This window comes from Oreochromis aureus, linkage group 15, assembly GCF_013358895.1.
Source record: "Oreochromis aureus strain Israel breed Guangdong linkage group 15, ZZ_aureus, whole genome shotgun sequence".
Lineage (NCBI taxonomy): Eukaryota > Metazoa > Chordata > Actinopteri > Cichliformes > Cichlidae > Oreochromis > Oreochromis aureus.
In genome coordinates this window covers 4,026,495-4,040,926 of record NC_052956.1, presented here as the reverse complement: position 1 = coordinate 4,040,926, position 14,432 = coordinate 4,026,495, and the positions used below count along the sequence as shown (strand labels likewise).

The 14,432-nt window shown below is 45.1% G+C and overlaps 1 protein-coding gene across 6 annotated transcripts in view; it reads left to right on the top strand.

Annotated features, from left to right (window-relative positions):
* LOC116332312 (kelch-like protein 29) overlaps positions 1 to 14,432 on the top strand; it is a 255,737-nt gene that overhangs the window by 118,151 nt on the left and 123,154 nt on the right. For 5 of the 6 annotated variants that reach the window (XM_039599416.1, XM_039599414.1, XM_031755229.2 and 2 more), the window contains 2 exons: positions 9,418 to 9,565; positions 13,613 to 14,143. In XM_039599416.1, coding sequence (XP_039455350.1) covers positions 9,418 to 9,565; positions 13,613 to 14,143 — 679 coding nt within the window. Of the gene's footprint in view, positions 1 to 3,851; positions 4,071 to 9,417; positions 9,566 to 13,612; positions 14,144 to 14,432 lie in introns of those variants that run through there. The other variant, XM_039599418.1, reaches the window with a different exon arrangement.

The window sequence follows — 14,432 nt, the reverse complement described above, 5'->3', positions numbered from 1 at the left end:
ACAGCAAATAGTGGCCACTGGCAGCGCCTGAATTTTCAGTTTAATTACCAACACTTGTAGTCTGATTAGAGATTTTGCCTTCTGGGTGCCGAGGTGATGTAACACTGTAAAATGCTTCAGCATGTGCATTTCTAGCGAACTAAATCCGGTGGATTTGGATGGGCGGTTAAACAAAATGCAGCCCTGCTTATTTTAATGCCATCTGAGTTGAAATCAGCTATTGAGGAGGACAAATTTGGGCAATTTGTCAGGCCGGCAAGAGTGCTGGCCAAAACCCTCTTCTGTACTTATCCTTTCTATTGACCAAGTGCATTTTTGTTTTTTGTTTGCCGAATCTTTCATGTCAAGCAAAAGCCAATAGACGACATTTATATGCACTTCATGCACGCTAATAGGGAATGTATATCAAATGCTTTATACCTGCCAGAGTCCCTCTCTTGACTCTAGATGCTATTAGTTTGTTTTTCCCATCTCATTAGCAGCTTCCTATAAACACCAAGCCAAAGAATTCCCATAAAGATAAAGAAGATTTTCTGGGCAGCATTGAGCTGTTGTTAGCAGACACGTTAGTTAGAGAACTCTGCTCTCCTTCAATTAAACCCTCCTCCATGCTGTGTGAAGTGAATGTCTCACAGGAGCAACATATTCTGCCTTCCCATCACATCCCTTTGACAGTTACCATTATAGAGAAATAAGTGTTAAGTGGAGTGTGAGGTTATGGTCAGGCTGACAGAATACATCAGAGGTCAAGACTGAAGTTTATAGCTTCTCCTCACAAATTGAAGTTAAACACTAATTTATCGAACGCTGCCGCTAACTCGTCCTTGATTTTTTTGTAGAAAAGAAAAAAGAAGTTTGATTCAAAAATTCTTTAGCTGCTGCTAATACAACTTGGTAACACAGAGGGAGGAAGGGGCTTTCATGCATAACAGAATAAATGGTGTTACTTGTTCCAGAAGCAGCCACATTCACAAAGCATCCAAAAGTAAAGGCAACGCTGATGCACTGTGCCACGTATTGTAAAGCCATAGAAATGTGTGAAGTGCAAATGTATATGGTGGTAAAGAAATTATTTTGTTTGGTCCTGACACACTATATAAACTTTCCCTGGGAATCTGGTATTTGGTCTATCTGCCCAGAACATCCCAGCATTTGGCTTGCTGATTGCATGCATTGTAAAAAATGCGTTTAACAGCTCCCCATGCTGCTGTCTTAGCAAAGCAGATATTGTTTCCCTTCATATTGCAATATCAATATAAATTCAATTTATTCTTTAGCACTAAATGGCTGTTTGCCCAGTTAACGCTCATTTATTACAGCCACACATTGTGGCTTGGGCACACGCGCGCACCCGTGGCCACACGTAGCAGTCGTTTTGCCTCAATTTCACCCACAGATAACAGCTACACACTCGTCTCTGATGCTGTCGCCGTGACAGGCCGTGGGTATTTTGTTCCCAAAACGCTCGCCACATATCAAGGCAGGGTCACGGCCTGCTGGAGTCCTGTGTCTCTAACTATCCCAGGCTGTTCCGAAGGAGGGCAACATGGTTCCTGACACTCTCCTTTGGGAGGTGTCACCATGACATTAGGATGTCTCCGCGATTCACATGTCCAAGCACTGGTCAACCTTCCTAAAAGCCTCACCACGCCGCTCGGTCCCAAAGCTAAGACGTGTTCACAGTACTGTGGCGGCCTAGCCACTTACTCAGTCTGAAAGGGAAAAGAAAACAAAGAAAGAAGGAGGGGCTGAGGTAGGGTTTGGAGGGCAAACGCTGCAACCTCGAAGCACTCATGGGATATTAGGCGGGGTTTCCAGCCCTGCTTTTCCACTGAAGCTTGTCGGCCTCACCCCTGCGATCACGCTTCTCTTTTCTGGAACGTGTGCATCAAGCCAGGAGCTGTCGGAGTGTCTTAGCTGGAATTTTAGTGGAAGCGAAGTCCGTTCCCCTTCACTTGTTTGGCCCGCGGCTTCAAATTATAGAGCCTGTATCAGTATCCCTTTCTGTGGTGCATCAGCAGCATATATATATCCACCAGGCGCTCGTGTTTTCATTGTGTTTGTCTCTTGTGCTGCTGGGGGTCAGTATTAAGTGATGGTGCCTGGAAGGATGTGCGCTGTGTTTGTGTTTAGTTTTCAAATTTTTGGTGTATTTCTTTGCCAGTCAGCAACCGGTAACGGCTGATATTAGTCTGGTATAAAGTGATATTTCTGAAATCCAGATGGCGACTGTGGATGTGGCATTTCTGTAGACCTTTGTTAGGGGTTTGTTTTATGTTGAGAGATCACGGTGCCCTTGTTTCTCAGTGTCGCTCTGTGTTGCATGTGTCCGTGTCGCCCCTCGTTTTCACTTCCTATTTTATTTTGCTAGCGGCTTAGGTGATGTTACTTCCTGTCATTGTCTTTTCCCCACCCAAGACTTCCTCATGCCCTGCCTTGTTCCAGATAACGTCAGAATTTTAATCTGGAAATGCCCCTTCCACTCGGATTTACCACTCGGAAACAAACAGTAGTAAAGCTGTAAAACCTTTCATCTGTACTCTCACTGTTGTTGCTAAATAAGCCATGTGCAGAGCACTGACCAGGCCAAGTATTACGCTGTATTGCTAGTAATACCTGAGTGTCTCTGCCTCGCTAAGAACCAAAACAAATCCTGTTTATGCTCGCTTTCCTGACTTTTTTGACTCAGGAGTGACGTCACTGCAGAAAAAACAGAAACTTCCTGACGAGCACTACTTGGTTTAATGGCGTCTCAGATGTTGTTGTCAGCTGTCAAACTGCATGTTTCAGATATGTCAATTCATTAATGTCATTTGCAAAACTAAAGAGATACATTTAAAAAATGCAGTTGATTTGTGTGATGCTGCATAATTGTGTTTTATTTTTATTGGTTGGTAAACCGCAAGACTAGCATGCATGCATGAAGTCACATGTGCAAGTGTGCCATCTATGCATGAAGGCTCCTCTGAAAGCTTCCTCGTTTCCTTAAGGTGTATTTAAGGGATTTGAGGATCCTCTGTGGTGACGGGGAGGGAACGGTTTCAGGGTCACGGGAGGAAAAGGGACACGAGGCAGCATAATTTAGCATAATGAAAAGAACCCAGAGTCCCGCTTCTCTCCTGTCAGTTGTTACTTTTTTCAGTTTACCCTCCACTCGTCCGTCTCTTTGTGTTTCCAGTAAGGCCCTGAGCTTTGTTTTTTTCCTTCCTTGCACCCACCCCCCCTTTATTTTTCTTTGAATAAACTTTGTCTTTAACCTTGGATGTTATTTAGGCAACCCGCTTTTCCTCTGCCTTGTTTTTCCACATCTATAACTTTTTTTTTTTTTTTTTTTTTAAAGTAAAGTAACTTTTTAATCTCTACTTTCTTGCATTCGAGTCTAGATGCAGACTTAAAACATGGCGTTCTGGAGTTTGGGTTCTTCGTTTTCCAAAAGGCTGTGATAGCTGGCATACAGAAGCTGGCAGACAAAGTAATGCAAAAATTGCATAATAATAATGTAAAAATACTTTGGAATTGTAGTTTTTGCAGTCAAAAGCATCTACAGAAGGTTTTTCTTTCCAAATAGGTTTGAGCCTGTAGGTAAAATGTACCATATTTTGTGCTTCGGTAAGGCTAAGACACCTTCGCATTCACAATAAGGTTTTTTAAACAAAGATTTGCTTCTCAATTTTAGAGAAATGCGCTTCCAAAATGCGCTCGACACGTCTAATCGCAGCATTCGATCACATTTTGCAGGACCGGTCGGAGTAAAAACAGCATTACCTCGATTCCTCTCCATGTTTTCAGCGCGCAGCCATCACACTGAATACGCGCCTTCGCCATCTATGCCACCAGGCTGTTCGGCACGTTGGTGCGCCGCTCGCTTTTTAAGATGGCTGCCAAAAATGGCGCAGTAGTCTCTTTGTTTACTTGTGAGATGCTCTGCTATGTTCCAGTCTAATAGATTGGACACAGCCACCCCGTGGTTTCGCTCCAGCATTCAGCACTATTATGACGGAAGTCCAGAACAAATCCACTCCACATTTAGGTGTCAGCGCGTTGTCATGGAAAGGAGATACCTCTCTACAGTAAGTGAATAATGTCCGAAAGAAAATGAGTTGTGCGCTTTTGTCCACTTCTTAACGCTCCTGGTCAGTTTGGGACCACACTTGGTTTGGAGCTTTGAGTTGGAGGAGGAGGAAAAAGAAGATTTTTTTCTCTTTTCCCCCATCCTCTATTTTAGAAAAGCTGAAAATGATCTGTCAAAGGTAATGATAAAAGGCGACATGATGGATGGGTTTGTCTTACTCTGCCTCTCAATCTTTCAGTCCTTCCTTCGCTGACATTCTTTCTGTTTCTTGTCTCCGGGGAGAGCCATTATTTCCATCACCCACCACATTTCAACCAAATTCACTGTATCACTCCATGCCCAGCCAAAGGGAAGAAAAAGCCATTCTGTTAGAGTAAAATTTCATTTCCTTACCAGCATACAGTGTTGTTTTTTTCTTGGGACGGAGAGAGGGGGGGTATCTGTTCATAGTGTGGAATTACAGTGTGATATTTTTATGGGTTCATCCAATATAGCAAGGCAGTGACTTCTGTTATTGAAATTTTGATTATGATTACAGTTGTGTGCGTGCATCTCCCCAAAGACAGCAGTCTGATAGCGGGCGGGGGGGAGGGAGGAGTGTGCAATTATTTATTTATTTATTGCATATAAATGAAACCATAATGGCGGCTCCTGTTTAACCAGCAAAGAGCCCACGAACATTGCTGGTGCACCATAACCCGTCCTGTAAAATAGCTACACACTGGCCACCTGATAACCACAGCGACTGATTGACTTTGCACGACGGCGACCCTCCTCCTCACTTGTAGCCCGCGTTTTTCCCCCTTTGCTGCCAAAGCAACACGAGATTTTAAAAGGTAGAACACAATCAACCTGTGTACATAGCACCGGCCTGCACGCCGGCATCGCTATCTCATTGTGTCTGGCAATTGTGCTAATGACATTTCACAAGATTAGCTTTTCAATGCGGTATTGTTATTGACCAGCTCGGTGTGTTTGTGGGAGCCCATTTCTCCATTTAAGGCCCTCCTGAAGCACTCCTCCTCGCCTCCTCCTTTCCCTTCTTTCGCAAAAGCGGCTTTGCTCTCGCTACACCTGTTTTTTGTGTGTGTGTTTTTTCCACCCAGACCTGTTATTAAATCTCGTAGCAGTTAGTTGATTTGATCAGTGTGTGCTGTAATGTTGTTTACCCCCAATGGGATCTGGGCGTTACAGACATACTCATCCCTCCCTCTCTGTCACTCTCTTTTGCTCTTTCCTGCAGTTTCTCCCCAAGTCGAGCAATAAAGTAATTTCTCTCAGCTGGATCGAAGCCCTGTATCTTTAGGCTTATGCATGCGGGCCCATATTAGAAGCACAATAGGTACAAAGTGCCGGAGCTTATGCAGAATGTCCGTGCTGGTGGTTTCGCCTGGTGTCCTACTCGGTGTTTTTATAGGATTGAACCGGTGCAATAACTCTCACAGACGAGGGCTGGCTCGAACAAAATGCTAAGGCAAACACAAAGCCATGAGCAAACGCTTTTCTGTTTATTTGGATGTGGATGTTGTGGATAACTCAAAGCAATCAAAGCCCAGAGCCCCGGATCACCACAAGGCCCCTCCTATATGTACTCATAGCAGATGGTAGCCAGTGGCAAGAGGTTCTGGTAAGCACAATAATGCTGCCTGCTACTGCAGGATGGTAGAGCGCACATAGTGACAGATGTCAGTGTTCGCCGTGTCCGAGAAAACGGCCGATACGCCGAGCAGAATATGACCGCTGTGTCCGCTGCCCAGGCGAGGAGGGCGGGCGTATGTTCGGGTCTGATTCGTCTTGATTTTTATCTTCCTTCCTCTGTTCGGCGCACCGATTCTGACATGTCTGCAACATTCAGAGGTTCAGGAAGGGTGGGGGATGTTTCTCCTTTTGCTGCGTGTGCCTGAGGAGCAGATGGATGGCTGCTTCAGATTCAGAGGGCATGTTTTACAGTACAGCATTGAGCAAAATATGCAGAGTTCCTGTTAAATATAGAGCAAGTTCACTGATGCACATTTTAATAGCAATGTTCCAAGCTGTTAATGCATTATGTGCCTCTGCAGAAGCTGACCTGTTATGTGTTAGACCTGAAATAATAGTTGATAAACTGATTATTCGGTCCAGAAAACTGAATAACTGCTTGTGAGTTTATGAGGTTTTGAATTTTAAATCTAAAGATTTCCAGTTTTTGTTTTTAGGGTTTTCTTTAGAGTTGCTTCAGTATCTCAGGTATGAAAAATATTGCTTTGATCAGCCAGTGTAGTTAAAAGTAATCTCGACTCAGGCCTTTTATTGACCCAAAGAACAAGTTAGTTTACTTAAATGTGCTGTGACATTAAGAGCAACTGGCTCTCCCACGAGAACACCAGAATCCTGAACCAAAATAACCTAATGTTTTGGCCAAGACCCCCTCCCCCCTGTGGAGTTGCAACCATTAGCCCACACTCGCATTGCAAAATGTGCGGAACGGCTCTCTAATTTTATTTATTTTTATTTAACCTTTATTTAACCAGGATAATGTGACTCTCACATGCTACTGTAAGCCTGCACAGACATGTCTGGACTGCACTCTTCTACACTGCCCTCTGCCATCTCTCTTGGGGGAGGTCGCTGTTTCATTTACTTTTATTTTCATTAATAAATCCATTAAGGCCCGGCACTTTTAAATGCAGCACTCTCAGGAATTAGCACACATGTGCAGCTGGACCGGCTATCAAAACATAGAACGAAGGACCTCGAGTTACAACACAAAGTGTGACTTTATACGTCACTGTCTTTATAAAGCAACATGATGTTTGATGCTGTAATAACATATGAGCCCACCCACCAAAATACTAACAGTAACAATAAGAAAAAAACGACTGGTTAAGATCATCGCTCGTGTTTACGTTTACTTATATGTGCAGATTTGTGTGCATAGGTGTCAGCAGGTGTTTGTTTCTAAGGCGCCACATTGCACGCTAGCAGCGTGCGGTCCGCATGCACGGATGTTGCATGCGGACGTACAGAAAGCGCTCCCCGGCCAGCTCGACAACAAACACAGAATGGTTTGGCACGGCTCTGGAATTATTTATCTGGCTTCCCTCCTCTTCTCCAGCATGGTTTTTGTCAAGTCAGAGGAAACCATCTGCTGCCCGGTGATAATGGGTGGCCAGGGAGGAGGGGACTGGAAATAGGGAGAGCAAATAAAATTGAGAGAAAATGGCAGGCGCTGTCCCAGAACCTACAGTACCTTCCTGCCTGCCTGCAGCAAGTCTGCCATCTTAATAAACATCCCTTCTGATATCTCCTGGCTTCTGTGTGTGTGTGCGTGCTTGTATTTCCACCTGCTGTGTGTGCATACACACCTGTGTTTCCACTGTGTATATGTCTGCGTGTGTGTGTATTTCCTATCTAACCTTGATCATTTTGAAGTCAGGATTGTTCCCGAGTCTAGCTGATATGCTGTCAATGTGATGGCGCTGACTAAGAACCTTTTTTTCCTCCTCTCTCTTTTACCTGGTGCACTAAAACTGTGACAGACGGGTTGCTTTCACTAGAAGAGATCTTTCCTGTTTCCTGTTTTCTTTTTTGCCTTCTGTTTTGGATAAATGGACGGGGCGTATTATTGAGAGAACGTCACGAGTCAGGTGCAGGGCTAAAATGAATGTAAGAGAGTCAATACTGCGAGTTAATGAGGAGTCGCCCGTATAGAGGGGAAAGTAAAGCATGGCTGGAGAGGAGTACAGTGAAACACACGGGGCAGAGGAGGAAAAAATGCTCATTAAAATAAATAGTGGGCCACAGAAAGCACAGGGAAAGCCCACACCTTGAAAATGGTCGGCGTTCTCTCTCCCAGAGTCTCCAGGGCTCTCGGATGGAATCGAGCGCTTAGGGCATCCTCTGAGTAAACCATTTCAGTTTTCTCTTGTCTGAAGTCGACAGGTTGAGATGGACAAAAAGACCTGACAGCCTGTCTCCCCCCTAAACCCGCCTCCGTTCTCTCACTCCATCACACTGTTTTCTATTTTGCCTTGAGATGTTTCCTCCGTTTCCCCCCCCTTTCCTCCTCCCCTACAAACACATACGAACTGTCAGATAACTTTCAGTATAGATTTATCAAGTAAGTGACGCTCATTGAACCTGTCCGCTATTGTGCAGCTGTTTATTAGACAGCAGATGGTGGCGCTGCGTCAATACAGAGTAATATCTTGGTGTTAAAGGTCCCGCAAAGCTGAGATAAATCCATATTCAAGCAAAAGAGGGACATTTCCCAGCAATGGGATCGATCCAGTATGTAAAGTTGCACATTAATTCACCGCCAGAAGAATTGTTTGGATTGCTTTTTTTTCTTTTTGGGTCTTTGTGCGGTCAGTCCGCGCTCTGCCGGGCTTTGTCGACACAGCTGTTGGAATGCATGATGGCGTGCTTGATGAAGTGGACGCCGGGTCAGGGGGGGGATAATGGAATTGAGGGATGGAGAAAGAGGGATGGAGGGATCAGCCGGGCCACAGGAGGGGCCTGGTGACCAGGTCTTTTCTATTAACTCTGGTGTGAGCAGGGCGGGGAGGGAGGCCCTCTCTCTCCCCGCCTGGTTGTTAGAGTGTGCGTCCAAAACTGGAGATAGGGGAGGCGAATATTGCTCAGAGGTCCAGTGGTGATTGACCCTGTGTTTTCATCAGCCTGCGCTTGCCTGATAACATTTCTTACTGCCCGACAAGAGCAAAATATTACAGACGTGGGTGCAAAGAGAGGCTCGGGGAACTCTTAGTTTGGTTTGGTGAAGTTTGATTCTCCCACCCAGCGCACACATTGTAAGCTAGCTTTTCATTTTCTTTTTTGAAATTACATTTTTCTTGTCTCCCGTCCCCGAGAAAAAGATTTCTCTCTTATTGAATCTATTTGTCATGTTTTGGTTCACAATTTTATTATCTCGCTTGAATGAACAAAAATGTTAATAATTCAACACGGAAGACGATAAAGAAAATCTCCAGGGGAGAATTTGAATGTAGCCCACGCCTGAAAGTTTAATTGTTATTGGTATACAACAAGAGAAACATTGCTGAGATTCTTGAGACCCTGAACAGGATTTTTTCCCCCCTTTGTTCCTGTTATATAGTCTGTAATCATCACTCACTCACAGCTAATTATACACCTCTCCACCATCATCATGGCTCACTTCAAGACCTTAAAGAACAGTTGAGATTGCTGTCATTTGTCACTTTTTCTCTCCACATCATAAAGGAACAGGTGTTTTTTTTTTATATAAACATGCTTAGTGAAGGATGTGACACATTTTTCCTGCTTTTCTTCTCTCCCCCCGATATCATCCTCTAATCGGCAGTGTTGTTTGTGTCACCGTGCTGCAGGTCTCCGGACTGTCTCCCGGAGACAGCCAGGCCCCGGGACTGCTGCTGGCTCCAGGCGTGAGGTGGGGACAGACTCCTATAAACCAGCTCACACCGTGGGATACAGATGAGCCCCCTGCTAAGCAACATCGAGATGCCGAGCCCACCGGTAATGAATCACACGCAGAGCGTTCACAAACACACGCACATGTAACAGGGATGAAGCCAATTCTGAGAAAGGTACATGTGTGTTTGTGTTTTTTAATGAATATCTATTTCATACATATATATTTAAAGAAAATAGGAAAGGGAAAAAAATAGCAAAAACTGGTTTTCCTTAAAACAAGAAGTCTGGTGGGTTTTTTGTGCTGATGTGACCAAATGATGAGAAGCTGCAGACTGAAAAAGGAGCAGCCTGATTCAAATCCAGGGTAATTTTTTTTCAATTAGCCTCGTCTTTTCACTCGCGCCGGCTTGTCGAGGTAGTCTAATACAACATTATTTGCGCCTTTGTGTTCCCGCTGGACCTGCAGTATGCGAGGCTGTATGCGTGACCCTGGAGGAGCAGATTTAGCTAGTCCACTTACACACTGTGCTCCCGACTCTTCCTGTGTGTCACATGGTAGCAGATCTCGCTGTAGGAGTAGAGTGCTATGAAAGGGACAGTTGACCTCATAATCAAATGTATATATTGTTCCCTCTGGCTGTAGAGCTGTTTATCCATCCAGTTTCTTTTGGTGTTGCTTAGTTTTGAAGATAAATGCCCCGGAGATGTTTGGCTTCTTTGGAAGAGAACGGAACTAAATGGCAGGCGGTGCTGGAAGCAAGAAAATAAAAAAAATATGCAGCAATGCCTCTTTCAAGAAGTGATGAGGGTTATTCCATGGAGGAAATATATTCTCTCCTGCTAATCTACAGCCGCAAACCGTTGAACTGTGGAGATGACAGTATGTATCTACACCTGATGAGAAGCGTGTGCCAATAAGAGGGAGGCAAGACTTAAGCGCTGAGCTGTAATGCTAGCTAGCTAGATGAGTTTAATTACAGCCATTTGGCCTGTATCATGTTAAAGGGTTAAGAAAACATCAGGAAGTAGAATGGAAGTTGAATAAAACACAGTTTAGGTAGAAAAAAAACAAAAAACAGTGGAAGTGCTTTTGAGGAGACAAAATCGTGACGGAGCAGAACATGTGAAGCATCACACTGAGCCGCTCTCAAAAGAAGTGGAGGGTTCAATGGTGTTGTGAGGGAGAAAAATATGCAGGTAGTGTTTGTTTTAATCCCGTGATTCATGTAATATTATAGATACAAGTTTACTGTTAGCATGTCATTTCCGCAGCTGTTCATCGTCTCTCCAAAAGCATTTCTGCTGTGTTTCGTGTGCTTTTAAAGCATCATTGTACTTTTTGTGTTTTCCTGTCTTAAGCTGCAGTGGGTCTGACCTGTCAGAGCCGCTGTAGTCTATGCTTAAATCATATAGCAGTTAATAATTGTTACCATGCTGACAATTAGATGAGCAACAAAAACAGGACTGGTGCACCTTTGCCTGCTTTGACTTGAATACAAATAGTGCTTCAGCAAATTGAGGCATAAATCCATGCCCCGTGTTCTCTGTGCACCCCCAAAATGAGCTTACAGAGCTGTACATTACATGTGAGCGCACAGCAGGATGCATACTCACACACACACACACACACACACACACACTGGCCAGTTAAAGTAGCATCCAATGCTAATAAGCCATCTTGACTTTCGTTGCCCTAAATAAACCCACTCGCCTCTGCTTGCTTTACATACACAATCATGCATAATGTTCATTCATAAACATTACCTTTACATAAACCAGCCTAATTAGTCATATAATTATAGAAATGTCAGCTTGTATCAGGACTGCGGTGAGCAGGGACGGTTGCGTCCCCTCACCCACATTCCAGACTCCCACCTCCCTCCTTTGCTGTCATTTTATCACCCTTGTTACTGTTACTGTGTCACTAATCGGGGCTGATTTAGCCTCAATCAAACCTATATAGCAAAACTGCGAAAGTCCTCCAAATGATCTCCAGCAGGTCTAATTTAGATGTCGACCTTATTCTGTTCACGCCACTTTAAAGCGCATACGGAGCAGCAGCGGCAGCGCGGCACAGTGCACGGCGCTGACAGTAACGAGTTGAGCCAATGCTGAAGTTTTTTTACTCCTATTGTAATGAACTCACCCAGAATGGCTCTGCCCTAGAGCTGTTAATTTCCTTCCATTGCTCTGCTGGCCTGTGCGCTTCCTGCTCATCACAAATGTGTCTCATTTAAGAGTAATACTGGCCCGGCGCGCGCTCCGGTGGAAATTCTGGCTCGACAAATCCAGATTACAAACAGCTGTGACTCTGTGGTGGCTAAGTATCATGTTCAAAACATGTTGCAACCCCTGCTGCTGCCTGTTCAGTTCCCCTCCTAATTATAATTTGCGTGGTCTGCGGATTAATTATTAAACAGCCGATCAGTTACTCGAGGAATGTTTCTTTAGCAGAAGCCTGCTCGCTGCAGGAGCGATGCAGTTGCACTAGGACGGCGTGGAGCTTTTGTGCTCCGTCGCCACAGCAGCTCCCCACACCCACACCACAGCTTGGAGTTGAAGCGTGAGGAGAGTGAGATGTCACCAGCACCGGCACGCTGTCGCATATGACGCTCCAATTCAAGCATAGTGTTGCATATTGATTCACGTGCGCGCGCTATTCCAAGCTGTGACTGGCGTTTGCAACGAAGCCAGCTCCTCTCCACACTTCACTGAACTGTGTTGCCAGAGAGCTCTCTGCCAACTGTGCCAGAATTAATCAACGGTTTCTTTCAACAGAAACTTCACTGTTCTGTCTGTTAAAGAAAGTTTGTCTTTGAAAAAGAAGTTTTGTTTCAACTTTCACTTCTTTGTACAAAAATAGTCGTGTTTTTATTTTTTTAATGTCAGTCTTGCACTCAAGCAAATTGCTCTGCAAATAAATAAATAATACGCGAAGTTCAACGGTTAAATCTGAGGAATAAGACAAAAATTAGAGACGCCGATTCTTCATTTTTGTTAAACCTTGCAGGCGAGCGCTATAAATTTAGGTTGTTGTCGGGTCATGATGGTGAAATTCTTTTCATCAAATATTTTTCCTCTTAAAAGACTCAAAGAAAAGTCAACAAGGAACTGCAGGGCAGATGGAAAATGTGTGTATGTTGAATTCCAGTCAACACCATTGCTCCTTTAAAACCTTGAGCCTTCGCAGCATGCGCAACCATTATACCAACGCTTTTGATTACCATCCCTTATCAAGATGGGCTTCAAAAGAGGGGAAATGAAAATGCAGCGTTGGTGCCGATTGGCTCAATGACGTGAATCATGAACTGAACTGACCTCTCCTCCAGGGGCTTCTATTCCAGCCCTCTTCATTCTTTTATTCGCAATGTCTGTCTTTATCTCTCTTTCCCTCTCTCTCCATCCATCTCTGCCCGGACTGTTATATCAGCAGGGCTAGTACCATGAATAATGCGGGCTTCTTCTTTTTTTGTTCAGCTTTTGCATGCTGTCATTTAGCCTTTGGCCCCTTAGCAGAGCGCTAGTCTATTTTTGGAGCTTGGGCCGTGGCAGGAGGAGCCAGAGATGAAGGAGTTGGAGTGGATGAGGGAGGGAGGGAGACGGCGTTTAGGTCCAATATGGCCTTCCCAGCACATCCACAGCATCTAACGCCTCGGGGTAGAGAAATGATTGGCTCAGAGTGTCTGGGTAAACACAGACTCCTGCACAGATAATGGTGCCAAATGCCGAATGCAATGAACATGTATGCCTTCACGTTCAGGAAGCTATTTGTTCATCTTGTAGCAAAATAAATCTCTTAATCTTATTACGATGTTGACTTTGGGTGCTGATCTGTACATCCCTTCAAATATTTTGTGTTTTATATTAAGTCTCGAGTCAAAAACAAACTTAGACTGAAGTGGAGCGGCACACTGACAGTTGTGGCGTGGTAAGGAACACAACTCAAGCTGGAGTCTGTCTTCTCATGCTGCTTTCTGTCTCTATTTGATCACGTAATATCACGACTTAAAATTAGCACCCTTCTTTTGCTTTCGGCTTTGTGCAGCTTACCTAAATAGCACGACAGCATAGAAGTCGTTTATCTTGACTTTGTCTTGGCGTTAAAAAATTCTAAAATTGATTTGTAGTTTTCTGCCTCTTTCCCCTCAGCTCCAACCTGGCCTGCACCGGTGGCGGCGGTGAGCCAGCCCAGTCTCCTGTCCCACACCTACGCCCTCCCTCAGCCGCCTTCTTTCAACCACAGTGTGACCGCGCAGTCGCCCATTATAGGAGTAACCCCATCCATCCAGACGCCGGTGCCCCCGCAACACCCCCTCATGACCGCCCACTTCCAGTTGACACCGCAGTCGACCCAGCAGCCGCCCTCTATGGTGCTGAGCATGCCCAGCCAGCCTCCGTACGCCTCAGCCCAGCCGACGGTCACACCATCCGCCCTCACTGCCCAGGCCAACCCGGTGGTTCATCCAAACGCTCACAGCATGATTGGCAACGGCCACTTAACCTCTCACCCCAGCCTCATCCAGCCCCACACCCTGCCTCTTACTAATGGACAGGCGGCGGCAGCAGCAGCGCATGGCCAGCAGACGGCTGCCGACAATCAGGATGGTCCCAACGGGCTGCAAATGCTGCGGACGGTTGGGAGCGGGAAGTACGAGTTCAGCGACCCCGGACATCCCAAAGGTAAGCAAGGGCACTCTAAAAACTATAAAGACGATCTTTTCTTCATTTTTTTTTCTTAAATACTTTAAATCCCTTCCTAAAACTTTGAAAGAGTACATCAAAGCAGATTTGTTTGGTCGCTCAGACGGATCCAAGCTTAGGAAGGTGGTATTTGGTATTAAATCGGCGTACTCTGGGCTCTCTGTTCCTCGTGACCTCCCGTTATTGTGGGGTGGCACTGGAATGAAACGCCTAGGCCTCTGCCCTCGGTCTGTATGCCCGGGCTGTTTCAGATGCCAGCAGTCATAAA